Source organism: Tachyglossus aculeatus, chromosome 4 (assembly GCF_015852505.1).
Source record: "Tachyglossus aculeatus isolate mTacAcu1 chromosome 4, mTacAcu1.pri, whole genome shotgun sequence".
Lineage (NCBI taxonomy): Eukaryota > Metazoa > Chordata > Mammalia > Monotremata > Tachyglossidae > Tachyglossus > Tachyglossus aculeatus.
Genome location: NC_052069.1, coordinates 30,276,002 through 30,292,722, shown reverse-complemented (window position 1 = coordinate 30,292,722; position 16,721 = coordinate 30,276,002). Strand labels below are relative to the sequence as shown.

Below are 16,721 nucleotides of genomic sequence, written 5' to 3'. Positions count from 1 at the left end.
GTCACTTAACTTCTCTGGGCCTCAGTTACCTCATCTGTAAAATGGGGATTAAGACTGTGAGCCCCAAGTGGGATAACCTGATCACCTTGTATCCTCCCCAGCGCTTAGAACAGTGCTTTGCACATAGTAAGCGCTTAACAAATGCCATCATTATTATTATTATAGAGACTGTAAGATCCGCTTTCCGCTCCTCTGCCGCTAATCTCCTCACCATGCCTCATTCTCACCTGTCCCACCGTCGACCCCCGGCAACCCCCTGGCCTGGAATGCCCTCCCTCTGCCCACCCGCCAAGCTAGCTCTCTTCCTCCCTTCAAGGCCCTACTGAGAGCTCACCTCCTCCAGGAGGCCTTCCCAGCCTGAGCCCCCTCCTTCCTCTTCCTCTCCTCCCCATCCTCCCCGCCTTACCTCCTTCCCCTCCCTACAGCACCTGTATACATGTATATGTTTGTATCAATTTATTACTCTATTTTATTTGTGCATATTTATTCTGTTTATTTTATTTTGTTAATATGTTTTGTTTTGTTCTCTGTCTCCCCTTTCTAGACTGTGAGCCCACTGCTGGATAGGGACTGTCTCTATATGTTGCCAACTTGTACTTCCCAAGCGCTTAGTACAGGGCTCTGCACACAGTAAGCGAATACGACTGAATGAATGAATGGAGGGAGAGACAGACATTAACATAAATAAATTACTTATGGCTTCCTCTCCATCATTCACAGCCGCTCCTTGACCTCTAACCTTAATCCGAGCCCGGTTTCTGAGCAGAAGAGATGGCAGTGGCCCACTCGCTCCCACTGAGATCCCTGGGAGGCTTGGGGCCAGAGCCTGGGGTGGAAGGTGGTTCCAGAGAGGAGGAGGATGGGGACCGCAAGTCCAAATGGAAGGGGCCAGTCCGGCCCCTCGGTGGCCCCACCGGGCTATGGGGTGAACGCTTCTAGGTACGGGGGGCCAGGGGAGGGAAGAGGAGGCAAGGGGGAGAAGGATAACGGCCATTCCTAGGGGTTTCTGTCCCCCTTCATGACAGGTGGAGGTGTTGTCTGTCTCCCCCTTCTAGACTGTGAGCCCACTGTTGGGTAGAGACCGTCTCTATACGTTGCCAACTTGTACTTCCCAAGCGCTTAGTACAGTGGTTTGCACACAGTAAGCGCTCAATAAATACAATTGAATGAATGAATGAATGAATGAAGGGTAGGGGGTAAGGTAGAAGAAGGCTGGGGTGCCCCTGCTGAGGCTCTGACATCATCACGTTCTGCTGCGGGCCTGGCATAACGTGTGTGACATCACGAGGGTTTCAGTGAGATTTTTAAAATTCCTCTCCTGAATACACTTCATATATTTATCCTAATGACTAATTTTAAACAGAAATTAGAGATAAAAGATACCTCGTCTCGTGTTGCTTGTGTGATATTTTCCCCCCTACCATTTTGCCCTTCCAATTTATTATGTCTTCTATTAATTGACACACGGGTTGCTCCTGATAATCAACATAAAATCCTTCCCCGTGAAGTTTTTCAAGAGCACGCTTTTTTCCCTTGGAAAAAACCTGTAAATGAGCACTTTACCAATGTCGTTAGCCAAGGAATTAGGATCGGATGCCCCTAGTGTGACTTCAAACTCCTCCTGGAGGCAATAAGCTCGCTGCAGGAGAGCTTCGAGCTTACGGATGAATTCAGCACTAATGATGTCCTGCAGTGGGATAGAAAAAGGGATAGCAAATATCAGACTTTAACTTTTAGTTAAGGGAATACTTTGTGTTCAAATGAATTACAAGTCTGCCCCGCTTACCGCGAGTATCGTATATAGCGGCATTCTTTAAAATACAACTGGAATTGGTTAGGCCTACTCTAGATTCCCAAATACACACTATTGGAAAGCATCAGGGCATCTTTCCCACTATCAAACCTCGTCTCCAAAACTTTAGGGACCAGATTTCAGCCCCTCAAAATAAGTGTGTGATCTGTCCCAGGGATATAAACCAGCAGTGTGAAAACAGCACAGCCGAGTGGAAACAGCACAGGCCTGGCAGAGAACCCTCTAACTGTAAGCTCCTTAAGGGCAGGGAATGTGTCTGTTTTCTTGTTATATTGTACTCTCCCAAGAGCTTAGTACAGTGCTCTGCCCACAGTAAGCCCTAAATAAATTCGATTGACTATGTTCTCCTCATCCCGGCTGCGCCACTTGTCTGCTGTGTGATCTTGGGCAAGTCCCTTAACATTTCTGTGCCTTGGCTGCTTCATCTGTAGTAAAATGGGGACTAAGACTGTGAGTTCGATGAAGGACGTGGACTGGGTCCAACCTGACTGTCTCGTATTATAATAATAATAATATTTTTTAAGCTCTTACTCTGTGCCAAGCACTGTTCTAAGCACCGGGGTAGATACAAGGTGATCAGGTTGTCCCACTTGAGGCTCACAGCCTTAATCCTCATTTTACAGATGAGGTAACTGAGGCACAGAGAAGTTAAGTGACTTGCACAAAGTCACAGAGCTGAAAAGTGGCAGATTAGAACCCACGGCCTCTGAGTCCCAAGCCCATGCTCTTTCCACTAAGCCACGCTGCTTTTGTATCTACCCCAGTGCTTAGTACAGCACCTGGTGCAGTGTGAGCACTTAACAAATACTATTTCAAGAAAAGTTTTCAGAAGTGTCGGAAGCCCCCAGGAGTCTCCCCCTCAAAATCATTTGTCCCTGCGGCTAAGCCAAATACACGACTTCGAGATCTGGCTCACCTCTACGCTCTCCTCGGCAATGGCATCTCCCGCCCCTAGCTTAATAGAACTGCAGCTCGCTTCATCTTCGGCTTGTCTGCTCCGAAACGTCAATGCCTGCTCCCATCGACGCAATGCTTCCTCAAATAGCTCCATACCTATAAATCGAAACAGAACAGTTCTAGATAAAATCACTCCACTAGCACGAGAAACGCGTTAACCGCTTGAAAGTTCAGGCGGTGATTGCCCCCGAAGCAGCCCGCAGCATGGTAACAAATGACCTGATTGTTTTATGCCCGGGTGGCATTACTATTCTATTTATTTTGTTAAGGATGTGCATCTAGCTTTACTTCTATTTATTCTGATGACTTGACACCTGTCCACATGTTTTGTTTCGTTGTCTGTCTGCCCCTTCTAGACTGTGAGCCCGCTGTTGGGTAGGGACCGTCTCTATATGTTGCCAACTTGTACTTCCCAAGCCTTTAATACAGTGCTCTGCACACAGTAAGTGCTCAATAAATACGATTAAGTGAATGAATGAATGCATATATTGTATTCTCCCAAGTGCTTAGTACAGTGCTCTGCACATAGCAAGTGCTCAATAAATACCCGATGATTACTGAAGATTTCCTCTACAGTCGCTGGGTCTCTACATACATGGCACTGTCAGCTCCTCAGGGGTTCCACCAGACTGTAAGCTCCGAGGGTAGGGATCGTGTCTATCGATTCTTAGACTTTACTTTCCCAAGTGCTTAGTACAATGCTCTGCACCCCGAAAGCCCTCAGTAAATACCACTGATTGATTTTCACTTGTGAGGAATGCTTCCAAGTGATAAGAACTGTTGGAGGGTAAACTTCATTTGTTCAGCCATCTTGTGCTTCTCTTTTACCTTCCTGTGTGCTTAGCACAGTGTACTGCACCCAGTAGGTGCTCAATAAAACCATTACTATTGCAGTCAACTAAAAGCTAGAGTCTAGTATGTATTAAACCAGTGTTTTCTCCAAGTTGCTCTAGTGCATACACATTTGACTAGATTGTACTCCAAAAGGTCTAAAGCAAGGTGAGGGGAGGGCCAATCGCACCAACTAGCCCTTTAGAAGCAGCCTGGCGTACTGGATAGAGCAAGGGCCTGGGACTCAGATGGTCATCATCATCATCAATTGTATTTATTGAGCGCTTACTGTGTGCAGAGCACCGTACTAAGCGCTTGGGAAGTACAAATTGGCAACATATAGAGACAGTCCCTACCCAACAGTGGGCTCACAGACTAAAAGGGGGAGACAAAACCATACTACAAAATAAAATAGAATAGATATGTACAAGTAAAATAAATAGAGTAATAAATATGTACAAACATATATACATATGTCATGGGTTCTAATTCCAGCTATGCCACTTGTCTGTCGTGTCGCCTTGGGCAAGTCATTTTACTTCTCTGGGCTTCAGTTACCTCATGTGTAAAATGGGGATTAAAACTGTGAGCCTTATGTGGGAGGGGGACTGTGTCCAACCTGATTTGCTTGTATCCACCCCAGTGCTTCGTACAATGCCTGGCACACAGTAAGTGCTTAACAAATACTATAATTATTATTATTGTTATTAAGGGGCTTCACCCCCAAGTGGGTCTCCAGAGAGCTGCTGCCACAGAGGAGGGAGAGTTGCCTGGCGAGTGGCTGGCTCCCCTCTGCTTCTGTACAACAGTGACCCAAGGGTCGGAGTGCACACAGCCTAATGAAGAGAGCGTGGATCTGGCAATCAGAAGGTCCAGGGTTTGATCCTACCTCTGCCACTGGTCTGCGGTGTGACCTCTGAACCTCAGTTTCATTTCCTGGCAAATAGGGATAAGACAGCGGCTTTCCCCGCCTCTTAAAAATAATGATAATGATGGCATTTATTAAGCGCTTACTATGTGCAAAGCACTGCTCTAAGCGCTGGGGAGGTTACAAGGTGATCGGGTTGCCCCACAGGGAGCTCACAGCCTTAATCTCCATTTTACATATGAGGTGACTGAGGCACAGAGAAGTTAAGTGACTCGCCCGAAGTCAACACAGCTGACAATTGGCAGAGCCGGGATTTGAACCCCTGACCTCTGACTCCAAAGCCCGGGCTCTTTCCACTGAGGCCTCTTGGATTGTGGACCCCATGTGGGATAAGGACAGTGCCAATACAACTGTCCCTGTATCTATTCCAGAGCTTAGCACAGTGCTTGGCACACAGGCAGCAATTCATAAATAACAGAACATAAATAACAGAACAGCAATTCAGAGAAGCAGCATGGCTCGGTGGAAAGAGCACGGGCTTTGGAGTCAGTGGTCCTGGGTACAAACCCCGGCTCCGCCAGTTGTCAGCTGTGAGACTTTGGGCAAGTCACTTAACTTCTCTATGTCTCAGTTACCTCATCTGTAAAATGGATGGACTTTGAGCCCCCCGTGGGACAACCTGATCACTATGTAGCCTCCCCAGCACTTAGAACACGTCCAAGACTGAACTCCTTGTCTTCCCACCCAAACCCTGCCCTCTCCCTGACTTTCCCATCTCTGTTGACGGCACTACCATCCTTCCCGTCTCACAGGCCCGCAATCTTGGTGCCATCCTCGACTCCGCTCTCTCATTCACCCCTCACATCCAAGCCGTCACCAAAACCTGCCGGTCTCAGCTCGCAACATTTCCAAGATCCGCCCTTTCCCCTCCATCCATACCGCTCCCCTGCTCATTCAAGCTCTCATCCTCTCCGGTCTGGACTACTGCATCAGCCTTCTCTCTGATCTTCCATCCTCTTGTCTCTCCCCACTTCAATCCATACTTCATGCTGCTGCCCGGATTGTCTTTGTCCAGAAACGCTCTGGGCATGTTACTCCCCTCCTCAAAAATCTCCAGTGACTACCAGTCAATCTGCGCATCAGGCAGAAACTCCTCACCCTGGGCTTCAAGGCTGTCCATCCCCTCGCCCCCTCCTACCTCACCTCCCTTCTCTCCTTCTGCAGCCCACCCCGCACCCTCTGCTCCTCTGCCGCTAATCTCCTCACCGTACCTCGTTCTCGCCTGTCCCGCCAACGACCCCCGGCCCACATCATCCCCCGGGCCTGGAATGCCCTCCTTCTGCCCATCCGCCAAGCTAGCTCTCGTCCTCCCTTCAAGGCCCTACTGAGAGCTCACCTCCTCCAGGAGGCCTTCCCAGACTGAGCCCCTTCCTTCCTCTCCCCCTCGTCCCCCTCTCCATCCCCCACATCTTACCACCTTCCCTTCCCACAACACCTGTATATATGTTTATATGTTTGTACATGTTTATTACTCTATTTACTTATTTATTTTACTTGTACATATCTATTCTATTTATTTTATTTTGTTAGTATGTTTGGTTTCGTTCTCTGTCTCCCCCTTTTAGACTGTAAGCCCACTGTTGGGTAGGGACTGTCCCTATATGTTGCCAACTTGTACTTCCCAAGCGCTTAGTACACTGCTCTGCACACAGTAAGCGCTCAATAAATACGATTGATTGATCGATTAGAACAGTGCTTTGAACTTAGTAAGCACTTAATAAATGCCATCATTAACATTGTTATTGTTGTTGTGTACAGGAGCAAGACGGTGTGCATAAGTGAAGCTCTTCCCTTCTCCCCAGTCAGTGGGGCAGAGATCCCTCTAGGGCAGGGTCTGGGAAGAAAGGGGAAAGATGATCAAAGGATGGAGCTTCTACCTTTTAAATATTGCCCAACTCCACTGCCCCTGCTCAGATTCCCCTTTCCCTAGAGGATCCCTGCAATAAGTACATGCTCAGCTGCCTTCGACCCTCTTCTCCCGGAAACGTTATCCAACCTTGGCTTTGCTGACACTCTCCTCTCCTGGGCCTTCTCCTATCCCTCCGGCTCCTCCTCTACCTCCCACCCTCTAACTGTGGGAATCCCTCAATGATCCCCTTCTATTGTACCCCTCCACCTCCCTGGCCTGGATGGCCTTAGAGGAAGAAAGCACCAGGCAGTGAGCACCCTGCAAAATAGCTGTCCATTAGGCAGCTCTGTGAGAAGCTGCATGATAGAGCACAGGCCTGGGGATCAGAAGAATCTGCATTTTAATCCCAGTTCTGCCACTTAATAATAATAATAATAATGGCATTTGTTAAGCGCTTACTATGTGCAAAGCACTGTTCTAAGCGCTGGGGGGGATACAAGGTGATCAGGTTGTCCCACGTGGGGCTCACAGTCTTAACCCCCATTTGACAGATGAGGTAACTGAGGCTCAGAGAAGTGAAGTGACTTGCCCAAGGTCACACAGCAGACACGTGGTGGAGCCGGGATTAGAACCTATGACCTCTGACTCCCAAGCCCGGGCTCTTTCCACTGAGCCACGCTGCTTCACTTGTCTGCTGTGTGTCCTTGGGCACGTCATTTCACTTCTCTGGGCCTCAGTTACCTCATTTGTAAAATGGGGATTAATACTGTAAGCCCCATGTGGGACAGGGACTGAGTCCCAGACTGAGCCCCTTTTTTCCTCTCCTCCTCCCCATCCCCCCCGTCCTACTTCCTTCCCCTTCCCACAGCACCTGTATATATGTTTGTACAGATCTCTTACTCTATTTATTTTACTTGTACATATTAACTATGCTATTTATTTGGTTAATGATGTGCATTTAGCTTTAATTCTATTTGTTCTGACGATTCGACACCTGTCCACATGTTTTGTTTTGTTCTCTGTCTCCCCCTTCTAGACTGTGAGCCCATTGTTGGGTAGGGACTGTCTCTATATGTTGCCAACTTGTGCTTCCCAAGTGCATAGTACAGTGCTCTGCACACAGTAAGCACTCAATAAATACGATTGAATGAATGAATGAATGAGTCCAATCTGATTAGTTTGTATTCATTCATTCAATCATATTTATTGAGCACTTAGTGTGTGCACAGCACTGTACTAAGCACTTGGGAGAGTACAATACAACAATAAACAGACACGGTCCCTGCCCGCAACGAGCTTACTGTCTTGGAGAAGGGGGAGAGGCAGACACTAATATAAATGTACATAAGTGCTGTGGGGCTGGGATGGGATGGGGACGGGATGGGATTCTGTATCTGTTCCACGCTTAGTACAGTGCTTGGCACAAAGGAACTACTTAATACCAGAAAAAAAAATATTGGATGGACTTGGGTAAGTCAGAAAGCACACTTAGGATAAAGTCCAATGACAAACAGAGTTTTCTGGACTGATCTGCAATAAAAAGTGTACTTATGAGTAGATTTTCTTTTGGGTCAGTAAACACTTCAGGTCCTTTTCACGGCATTTGTTAAGTGCTTTCTACGTATCAAACACTGTTCTAAGCGCTGGGAGAGATACAAGTTAATTAGGTTGGACACAGTCGCTGTCCCACATGGGCCTCACAGTCTAAAAAAGAGGGAAAAGAAGAGAACTGAGGCACAGAGTTGTTAAGTGACTTGCCCAAAGTCACACAGCAAGGAACTGGGAGAGCCTGGATTTCAACCCAGGTCCTCTGATTCCCAGGCACATGCTCTTTCCACTAGACCAAGCTGCTTCTCGACAGCATACAATTAAGAACTGGTAGATTTCACAAACTTTTTTTATCAACCATGACATCAGTTTCACCCAGTGGGTACACAAGCATGAACTAAAATCTAGAAGGCAAATGGCTTGAATTCTGAACAATAATATTACGTTGACTCCAGATGCTTTCCTGCCATCCAGTCTTTTGTCTATCATCTTTCCCATCTTGCTGTGGCTTTATATTCCAAATGAACATATATTTTGTTTTGTAGTATATTATTTCCACAATGTGTACTTCACTTTGAACTTTCTTCCTATCATCAGTACATCCAATCAACTTGATTTGATATGCTAATATAGGGAACATGCTCCCCAATTCCTTCATTCAGGTCAGACTGAAAAATATTTTATAATTTAGCCCCCCTGCACTGACACTGAACTCCTGATAACACACTTTTTTGTGTAATCCTTCCTTCCTTTTAAGGTGCCGTCCACCTTAAAAGACGCTACTGCCCTTCTGAATTTCAAAGGGAGAATCAAGCATGGTTTTCATGTGAAATAAGATCAAATGCTTTGTGCTAAAATCGGGGTTTTTCCTAAAACTCTTCTAAGGATTAAAAAACGTAAAGCCAAATTTACCAAAAGTCTAACCGCAGTCCAGTAGATTGTAAATTCCTTGTTAGCAGGATATGTATTTTACTCTCCCAAGTGCTTAGTAGAGTACACACAGTACTATAGTCCACTGATTGACTGATTGATATCATATTGTCTATTTCTTACCCATCAGATACAAGTTCTCAGGAGTGGTCACAGGAATATTGACGAGTTTGACATCATCTTCGTCTGTTTTGCCCCAAGAACTAGAATTGGCACAGGCACAACTGTGGCAAGAATTAGCGCTCTGGACCTAAAATTGGGATCAGGAAAAAAAAAACTGGCTCAAAATATTTTCTGGGAGGCAAAGTTTTGTTACTTTTTTTACTGGCTCTTTTGCAGAAATTGTAATTCTGGAAGAGTCAATCAATTGCTTTCGGTTGAAAAAATAATTCAGATTATGTTTAGGCAAATCTATCAAGCAGTTGTAGTTCTTTCGGTAAAGTCTCACACTCACTGGTTGCTCAACATAGAAATCAATACTAAATTATTCTAACCAGCACTTTCCAATGTGCCCTTGCCAGCCTACCTGTTATTTGCAACCACTGCTCTAGCAGGAAAGACTGGCAGGATAAGTGGCACTGAACAAACCACCAACTGTAGAACCAATTGCTTCATGCAAGTTTTTGGTCCCACAGTTTCATAACTGGATTAAGGCTCATCTATTGTTCTTGACCAGACTTTACCTTCATCCTGAACAAAAGCCTGGGGCTTCCGATGAAAGAAAAATTCCTAAAACGGCCCATACTGAGTCAAGTTCCTGTGGATGTCATTTCCGGCCATAAACGCAAACTGTCAGTCGGCATGGGTGCTGGAAAAATACTCTTTTGAATGAAAATTCAAATGCAACTATGGAACAAATCTTTCAGTATTTCAATTATCATACTGAGTCTTTTTCAATGGGATCGTAATGAGAGTAAATGAACGGGACATTGACAATTTCTGAGAAAATCGGACCGTAGATTCAGCATCACTTTATGATATTAGTACAAGTATTTAGCATTCATCTCTTCATTATAAACCACACAGAGTGAAAACAAAAAATTAAAATACAAAGTACACTTAATTATATTTCATTCAGTAAGAAAGAGTTGGAATTATGTAACTGTCTGCATTGAAAATAAAATTTAATTAATTAAAAAGAAGAATGAAAAACCCTACCACTCTTAACTATGGGGTGAGTTTCCAGGTGGTACTTTGTTCTTCCCTGGAGTTTACTCTACTAGTTGTTTATACCTTTTTTTGTTTTGCCTTTGTTTATGGCTTGTAATTTAAGACATTCAAAGGGAACTAAGAATCAAAAGAAATTCTGACAGGATGTTCTCCCTCCCTCCTAAGCTACGAGTCCTATGTAGGACAGAACTGTGTCCAATCTGATTATCTTGCCTCTCCTTTCAGCGCTTTGCACAGTGCTAGGGACAGAGTTAACACTGGAGTCACGTCACCATCACTTTATACTGTTTAATAGACTTGAAACATATTTCCTAATGCCACTTATAGACTATTATAGATATATATAGGTATATATTATATTATTCATTCATTCATTCATTCAATCGTATTTATTGAGCACTTATTGTGTACAGAGCACTGTTCTAGGCGCTTGGGAAGTACAAGTTGGCAACATATAGAGACGGTCCCTACCCAACAGCGGGCTCACAGTCTAGAAGTGGGAGACAGAGAACAAAACAAAACATATTAACAAAGTAAAATAAATAGAATAAGTATGTACAAATAAAATAAATAAATAAATAGAATAATAAATACATACAGACATATATACATATATACAGGTGCTGTGGGGAGGGGAAGGAGGTAAGGCGGTGGGGGTAGAGGGGGGAGGAGGGGGAGAGGAAGGAGGGGGCTCAGTCTGGGAAGGCCTCCTGGAGGAGGTGAGCTCTCAGTAGGGCCTTGAAGGGAGGAAGAGGGCTAGCTTGGCAGATGTGCGGAGGGAGGGCATTCCAATCAATCAATTAATCAATTGTATTTATTGAGCGCTTACTGTGTGCAGAGCACTGTACTAACAAGTTGGGAAGTACAAGCTGGCAACATATAGAGACGGCCCCTACCCAACTGTGGGCTCACAGTCTAGAAGGGGGAGACAAAGAACAAAACCAAACATACTAACAAAATAAAATAAATAGAATAGATAGGTACAAGTAAAATAAATAAATAAATAGAGTAATAAATATGTACAAACGTATATACATATATACAGGTGCTGTGGGGAAGGGAAGGAGGTAAGATGGGGGGGATGGAGAGGGGGACGAGGGGGAGAGGAAGGAAGGGGCTCAGTCTGGGAAGGCCTCCGGGAGGAGGTGAGCTCTCAGTAGGGCCTTGAAGGGAGGAAGAGAACTAGCTTGGCAGAGGGACAGAGGGAGGGCATTCCAGGCCCGGGGGATGACGTGGGCCAGGGGTCGATGGCGGGACAGGCGAGAACGAGGCCTAACGGTGAGGAGATTAGCAGCGGAGGAGTGGAGGGTGCGGGCTGGGCTGGAGAAGGAGAGAAGGGAGGTGAGGTAGGAGGGGGCGAGGTGATGGACAGCCTTGAAGCCCAGGGTGAGGAGTTTCTGCCTGATGCGTAGGTTGATTGGTAGCCACTGGAGATTTTTGAGGCATATATATAGGCATATATATCTATAAAGTCATAATAAATATCTAAAATAGTCTATAAATATATATACATATATGTTTAAAAACCAGGCCTAATTCAAATCATTTTATTATTATTGTCCTTACTGACAATGTTAGAAATGTTATCTAATACTTGTCATCTGAGATACTGACGGGACTTGAAAAAGCATCTCATTGGATTCAGTGCTTTGCACACAATAAGCACTCAGTAAATACGACTGATTGAATTCAACCTTTTAGACTGTGAGCCCACTGTTGGGTAGGGACTGTCTCTATGTGATGCCAATTTGTACTTCCCAAGCGCTTAGTACAGTGCTCTGCACATAGTAAGCGCTCAATAAATACGATTGATTGATTGATTGATTGAAGAAGGCAACATTATCACTACCATGTTACCAGTGCATAGGCAAGGAGAACTCTTCTATAGACTGTGAGCTCCCTGTGGGTGGAGATTGTGTTTACCGACTCCGTAAGTATTGTACTTCCCCAACCACGTAGTACAGTGCACTGTACATAGTAAGCGCTCAATAATTACCCCTGATTGAGAAGTAAAGTGCAGTCACTTCTCCTATAACATGGGGGTCATATTCTTGACAAACTCTATGGAAAACTCACATTACACTTATGCCTTGGCCAACACTGCAAGCACGAATATAATGTTTCTTCTTCCGACATCATCCGGCATCATACAGGGAAGCAGCGTGGCTCAGTGGAAAGAGCCCGGGCTTTGGAGTCACAGGTCATGGGTTCAAATCCCGGCTCTGCCAACTGTCAGCTGTGTGACTTTGGGCAAGTCACTTAACTTTTCTGGGCCTCAGTTACCTCATCTGTAAAATGGGGATTAAGACCGTGAGCCCCCGTGGGACAACCTGATCACCTTGTAACCTCCCCAGCGCTTAGAACAGTGCTTTGCACATAGTAAGCACTTAATAAATGCCATTATTATTATTATTATTATACCATTTCTATCCATATTCATTTATTCAATTCGTATTTATTGAGTGCTTACTGTGTTTAGAGTACACAGTATATACGTAGATGCGCAGCGTTCTGTGGACAGCCCAACACAAACCATCACCACCGCGGCAAAAAAAGAAGCTCAGGTGCATGTCCACTGGTGATTGAGTAGTGGTCACTTGAATGGTGAGAGTTCAGCACAGCATTTTCATGGGCAGAGTGTGCAAGAGTGTAAGCTCATTATGGGCAGAGAATGTGTCTGCTAATTCTGTTGTATTGTACTCTCCTAAGAGCTCAGTAGAGAGCTCTGCACATAGAAAGTGCTCAATAAATACCATTGATTGATTGATTATCGTGCAGGAGATTGTCTCTCGCACTCAGGGATCCAGTCTGTCGGTAACATCATCTTTGTACTGAAGGAGAACTCTATTATTACTGCACCTTTCTTTTTAAATTCAGATAAATCAAGGACATGCTTGTCTGAGACTACTGGACCTAATTACGTGTGTATATCCAAAATTTTGATTAGCTTTAGTCCCAATTGAGTCACTTTTCTATTATGATGTGGCAAATTCCTGATTTATATTTGTGTGTGTGTGTGTCTGTGTGTGTGTGTGTGTGTGTGTACATGCGCACATGCATGCATAGAGGAAGAAAAACCAAGAGGAAGACAGGACTTTAATCGAAGCTTAGACTTTCTATTTTCTGGCCTTTAAATATAATTTATTATTATTATTACTACTAATAATAATTGCGGTATTTAAGTGCTTACTATGTGCTACGCAGGACTTTAATCGAAGATTAGACTATTTTCTGGCCTTTAAATATAATTTATTATTATTATTACTAATAATAATAATTGTGGTATTTAAGTGCTTACTATGTGCTAAGCAGGACTTTAATCGAAGATCAGACTTTCTATTTTCTGGCCTTTAAATATAATTTATTATTATTATTACTACTAATAATAATTGCGGTATTTAAGTGCTTACTATGTACTGAGCACTGTTCTAAGCGCTGGGGAAGATACAAGGTAATCAGGCTGGACACAATCCCTTTCCCACATGGGGCTCACAGTCTTAATCCCCATTTTACAGATGAGGTAACTGAGGCTCAGAGATGCTAAGTGACTTGCCCAAGGTCACACAGCTGACAAGGGGCAGAGCTACGACCTCTGATTCCCAAGCCCGTGCCGGTGCCACTATGCCATGCTGCTTACCTTAATGAAGTTTTCTATAATCCGTTCACTTCTTGGAACTCATTTTATAATGACACTGCTGAGAAAACTCTCACTTGCACTCTCACATCATCAGAAGTAGAGTATAAGCAAAATTTCAGGCAACTATTTTACACAACATACTACTTTATTATCAAAACACCCCCCAAAATCCTAAAAGTGGCACAGTAATCACAGGAAAGAGAGAACGTGAGCATTTTCTACCAGATAGAGCCAAAAATTCAAGCCAGGGTGTCGGATACCTTTTCCCAGAAGATTCCACAACAATCGCGTGAAATATGGAACCATTAGCTTTACTTACGGAGCCCAAACTTTGTGCTGAACCAGAGTATTTACTGAAAAGTCCTCCGTTTGCATAGACACAAGATTGCGATCCTTTATCTTTGGCTGAACTCAAAGAAAGTGTTAAATTTTGTCTGCTACTTGAACAACTGGAACCTATAAAATAAAATGAGTATTCTGCATCAGGTGAAACCTATGCAGCCATAAACATCACAGAGTCTTTCAGAATACGTATGAAATCATTCCCAAAAAGTTCTGATATTTTTACTCACTTCATAACACTGAAAAGCTACACATATTCCACAGAAAATTACATGTAAATGTTTTAATACATTAGATTCTAAAATTAAAAGACATTTCATTATCAATTCAATTCTCAAATTGTGAATTTAGCAAAAAGGTATCATAAAAAATATTTCAAAATGTGTTTCATCCAAACGTAGTGCAATCTGTCAAAATGATTAAGAAACAAATCCAGCATGTTACTCCCTCTAGACTGTAAACTCATTGTGGGCAGGGTATATGTCTGTTTACCGTTATATTGAATTCTCCCAAGCACTTAGTACAGTGCTCTGAACACAATAAGCACTCAGCAAATATAACTGAATGAATGAATGAGAAATTATTTTCCTGCACAGCACTAAAATTTATGCTCCTTATTTTTGGTTTCTTTATGGCAACATCACCTCGTATTTTAATTCAACGTTCTTTACACACCTTTTTCAGACACCGCTGTTTTCATGCATCCTAATGCAAGATGCCCCGGTTCCCACGGTAATGTTTTCTTATTTTTCTTTTTACGTTTTCTTTTAAAGTGACGGGCTAGAAAAATTACAGACACAACACTAACTGCAGTGACTGCAAACAGCTTTTTAAAACCAGGAGACAATTTTATCTGAAAGAAAACAAATGACAACATGAGAAAGGTATTTTGCTTCTTGCCCACACACAGTAATTGAGTTCATTTATCAGTAGCTCTATAATCACCGTCCCCAAAACTAAGATTCCGGCCCCTTAAATTGCAACATCTAGATCAATCATCATCATCATCAATTGTATTCATTGAGCGCTTACTGTGTGCAGAGCAATGAGTATTAATAGTAAAAATAAAAAGAATTTGTACAGCATACTTTTGATGCATATCATTACATACTGTTTTCTCCAATGAAGTAAAATAGAAGAGGAGATAGGGAAGCTGCATAACACAGAAAAGCAGATGATGAAACTGAGGCCCAGAGAGGTTAAGCGAGTTGCCTGAAGTCACCCAGCGGGCCATTAACTGAGCTGGGATGAGAATCGCTGACTGCTGACGAGATCTCAGTTTAAAACACACGACTTTGATTATTGAAAGGTTTGGCATTTACCCGGGTAAGAGAATAGTACCAAGATAGAGGCAGATCAAAGACACGTAGCGTAGCAGACTTCAAAGAAAACTGGGGCTCGTTAATTGTTTTCTCTGCCATGGCTTCTCAGGCAGAACCTCATTAACTGAAACACAAAAGAAATAAGCGGCAAATGTTGCTGACAGACCTTGTCATACAAAAACACATATGCAAATCTTTTGTTGTAAGCATGCGGTTACTTATTCAGGAATTCAAGAGCTAAATCTCAACTCGATAGGACATCTTATGCTTTTCATGAAATGAAATTCATCATCACCAAACCACCTAACTGAAGCTGAACAATAAGTTTCGTCAACCAGAGGAAAATCGTTTCTCTTGGCCTTGAAGTTCTCCTTTTCGGGTTCATCTGGAGGCAAGTTTATCGAGAATTTTCATGGCAAACGCATACTGCAAGACTACCTCTTTTCCGTTCACCTCTTTAGGATAAATGGAATAAAGGGGTCAGGGAACCTCAAGAGATCCTCTAGTCATCTACTGTCATTATCATTGGTATTTACTGAGCACTTACTCTATGCAGAGCACCGTACTAAGCGCTTGGAAGAGTACACTACAGCAGAATTGGCAGGCAAGGTCCCTACCCACAACAAACTAATCAGTGAAAGATTGTTGTAGGAGTCGATCGATGATACCTATTGAGTGCCTACTGGGTGCAGCGCACTGTACTAAGCAGTTGGAAGAATACAACAGAGTTGTTGGGCACATTCCTTGTCTTCAACGAGCTTACAGTCTAGAGATGAGATTTTAAGAAGGCTTTGAATCTAGGGAAAGCTGAGGTCCATGGGAATAAGAGAGGATAAATGCCATCATCATCATTATTATTATTATTATTAATAAGGGAGCTCTAGGACAGGGGAACAGTGTGAGAGGATGAAGATGAGACAGGTGAGGATAATAATAATAATAAGTAGGGCATTTATTAAGCGCTTACTATGTGCAAAGAGTTACAAGGTGATCAGGTTGTCCCATGGGGGGCTCACAGTCTTCATCCCCATTTTACAGATGAGGTAACTGAGGCCCAGAGAAGTGAAGTGACTTGCCCAAAGTCACACAGCTGACAATCGGCAGAGCTGGGATTTGAACCCATGACCTCTGACTCCAAAGCCCGGGCTCCTTCCACTGAGCCACGCTGCTTCTCAAGGATGAGGTGGGGTTGGAAGGTGAGCTTGAAAGGAACTAAGAAAACAAGCTGGGAAGTAATGAGTGAAGAGAACAGATGTGTAAGATGGAGGGAGTTGGAGTAGAGCCTTGAAGCCAGATGGAGTAGAGAAGCAGCGTGGCTCAAGGGAAAGAGCAGAGGCTGGGGAGCCAGAGATCATGGGTTCTAATCCCGACTCCTCCACTTGTCAGCTGTGTGA

At 43.8% G+C, this 16,721-nt stretch overlaps 1 protein-coding gene across 3 annotated transcripts in view; it reads right to left on the bottom strand.

Annotated features, from left to right (window-relative positions):
- Positions 1-16,721, bottom strand: part of MIGA1 (mitoguardin 1) — an 86,377-nt gene that overhangs the window by 56,656 nt on the left and 13,000 nt on the right. For 2 of the 3 annotated variants that reach the window (XM_038745512.1, XM_038745513.1), the window contains exons 2-7: positions 15,328-15,451; positions 14,681-14,858; positions 13,983-14,119; positions 8,980-9,106; positions 2,730-2,866; positions 1,564-1,687 (exon numbers count right to left, since the gene is read on the bottom strand). In XM_038745512.1, the coding sequence (XP_038601440.1) occupies positions 1,564-1,687; positions 2,730-2,866; positions 8,980-9,106; positions 13,983-14,119; positions 14,681-14,858; positions 15,328-15,426 (802 nt within the window). In that variant the 5' untranslated portion in view covers positions 15,427-15,451. Of the gene's footprint in view, positions 1-1,563; positions 1,688-2,729; positions 2,867-8,979; positions 9,107-13,982; positions 14,120-14,680; positions 14,859-15,327; positions 15,453-16,721 lie in introns of those variants that run through there. The other variant, XM_038745514.1, reaches the window with a different exon arrangement.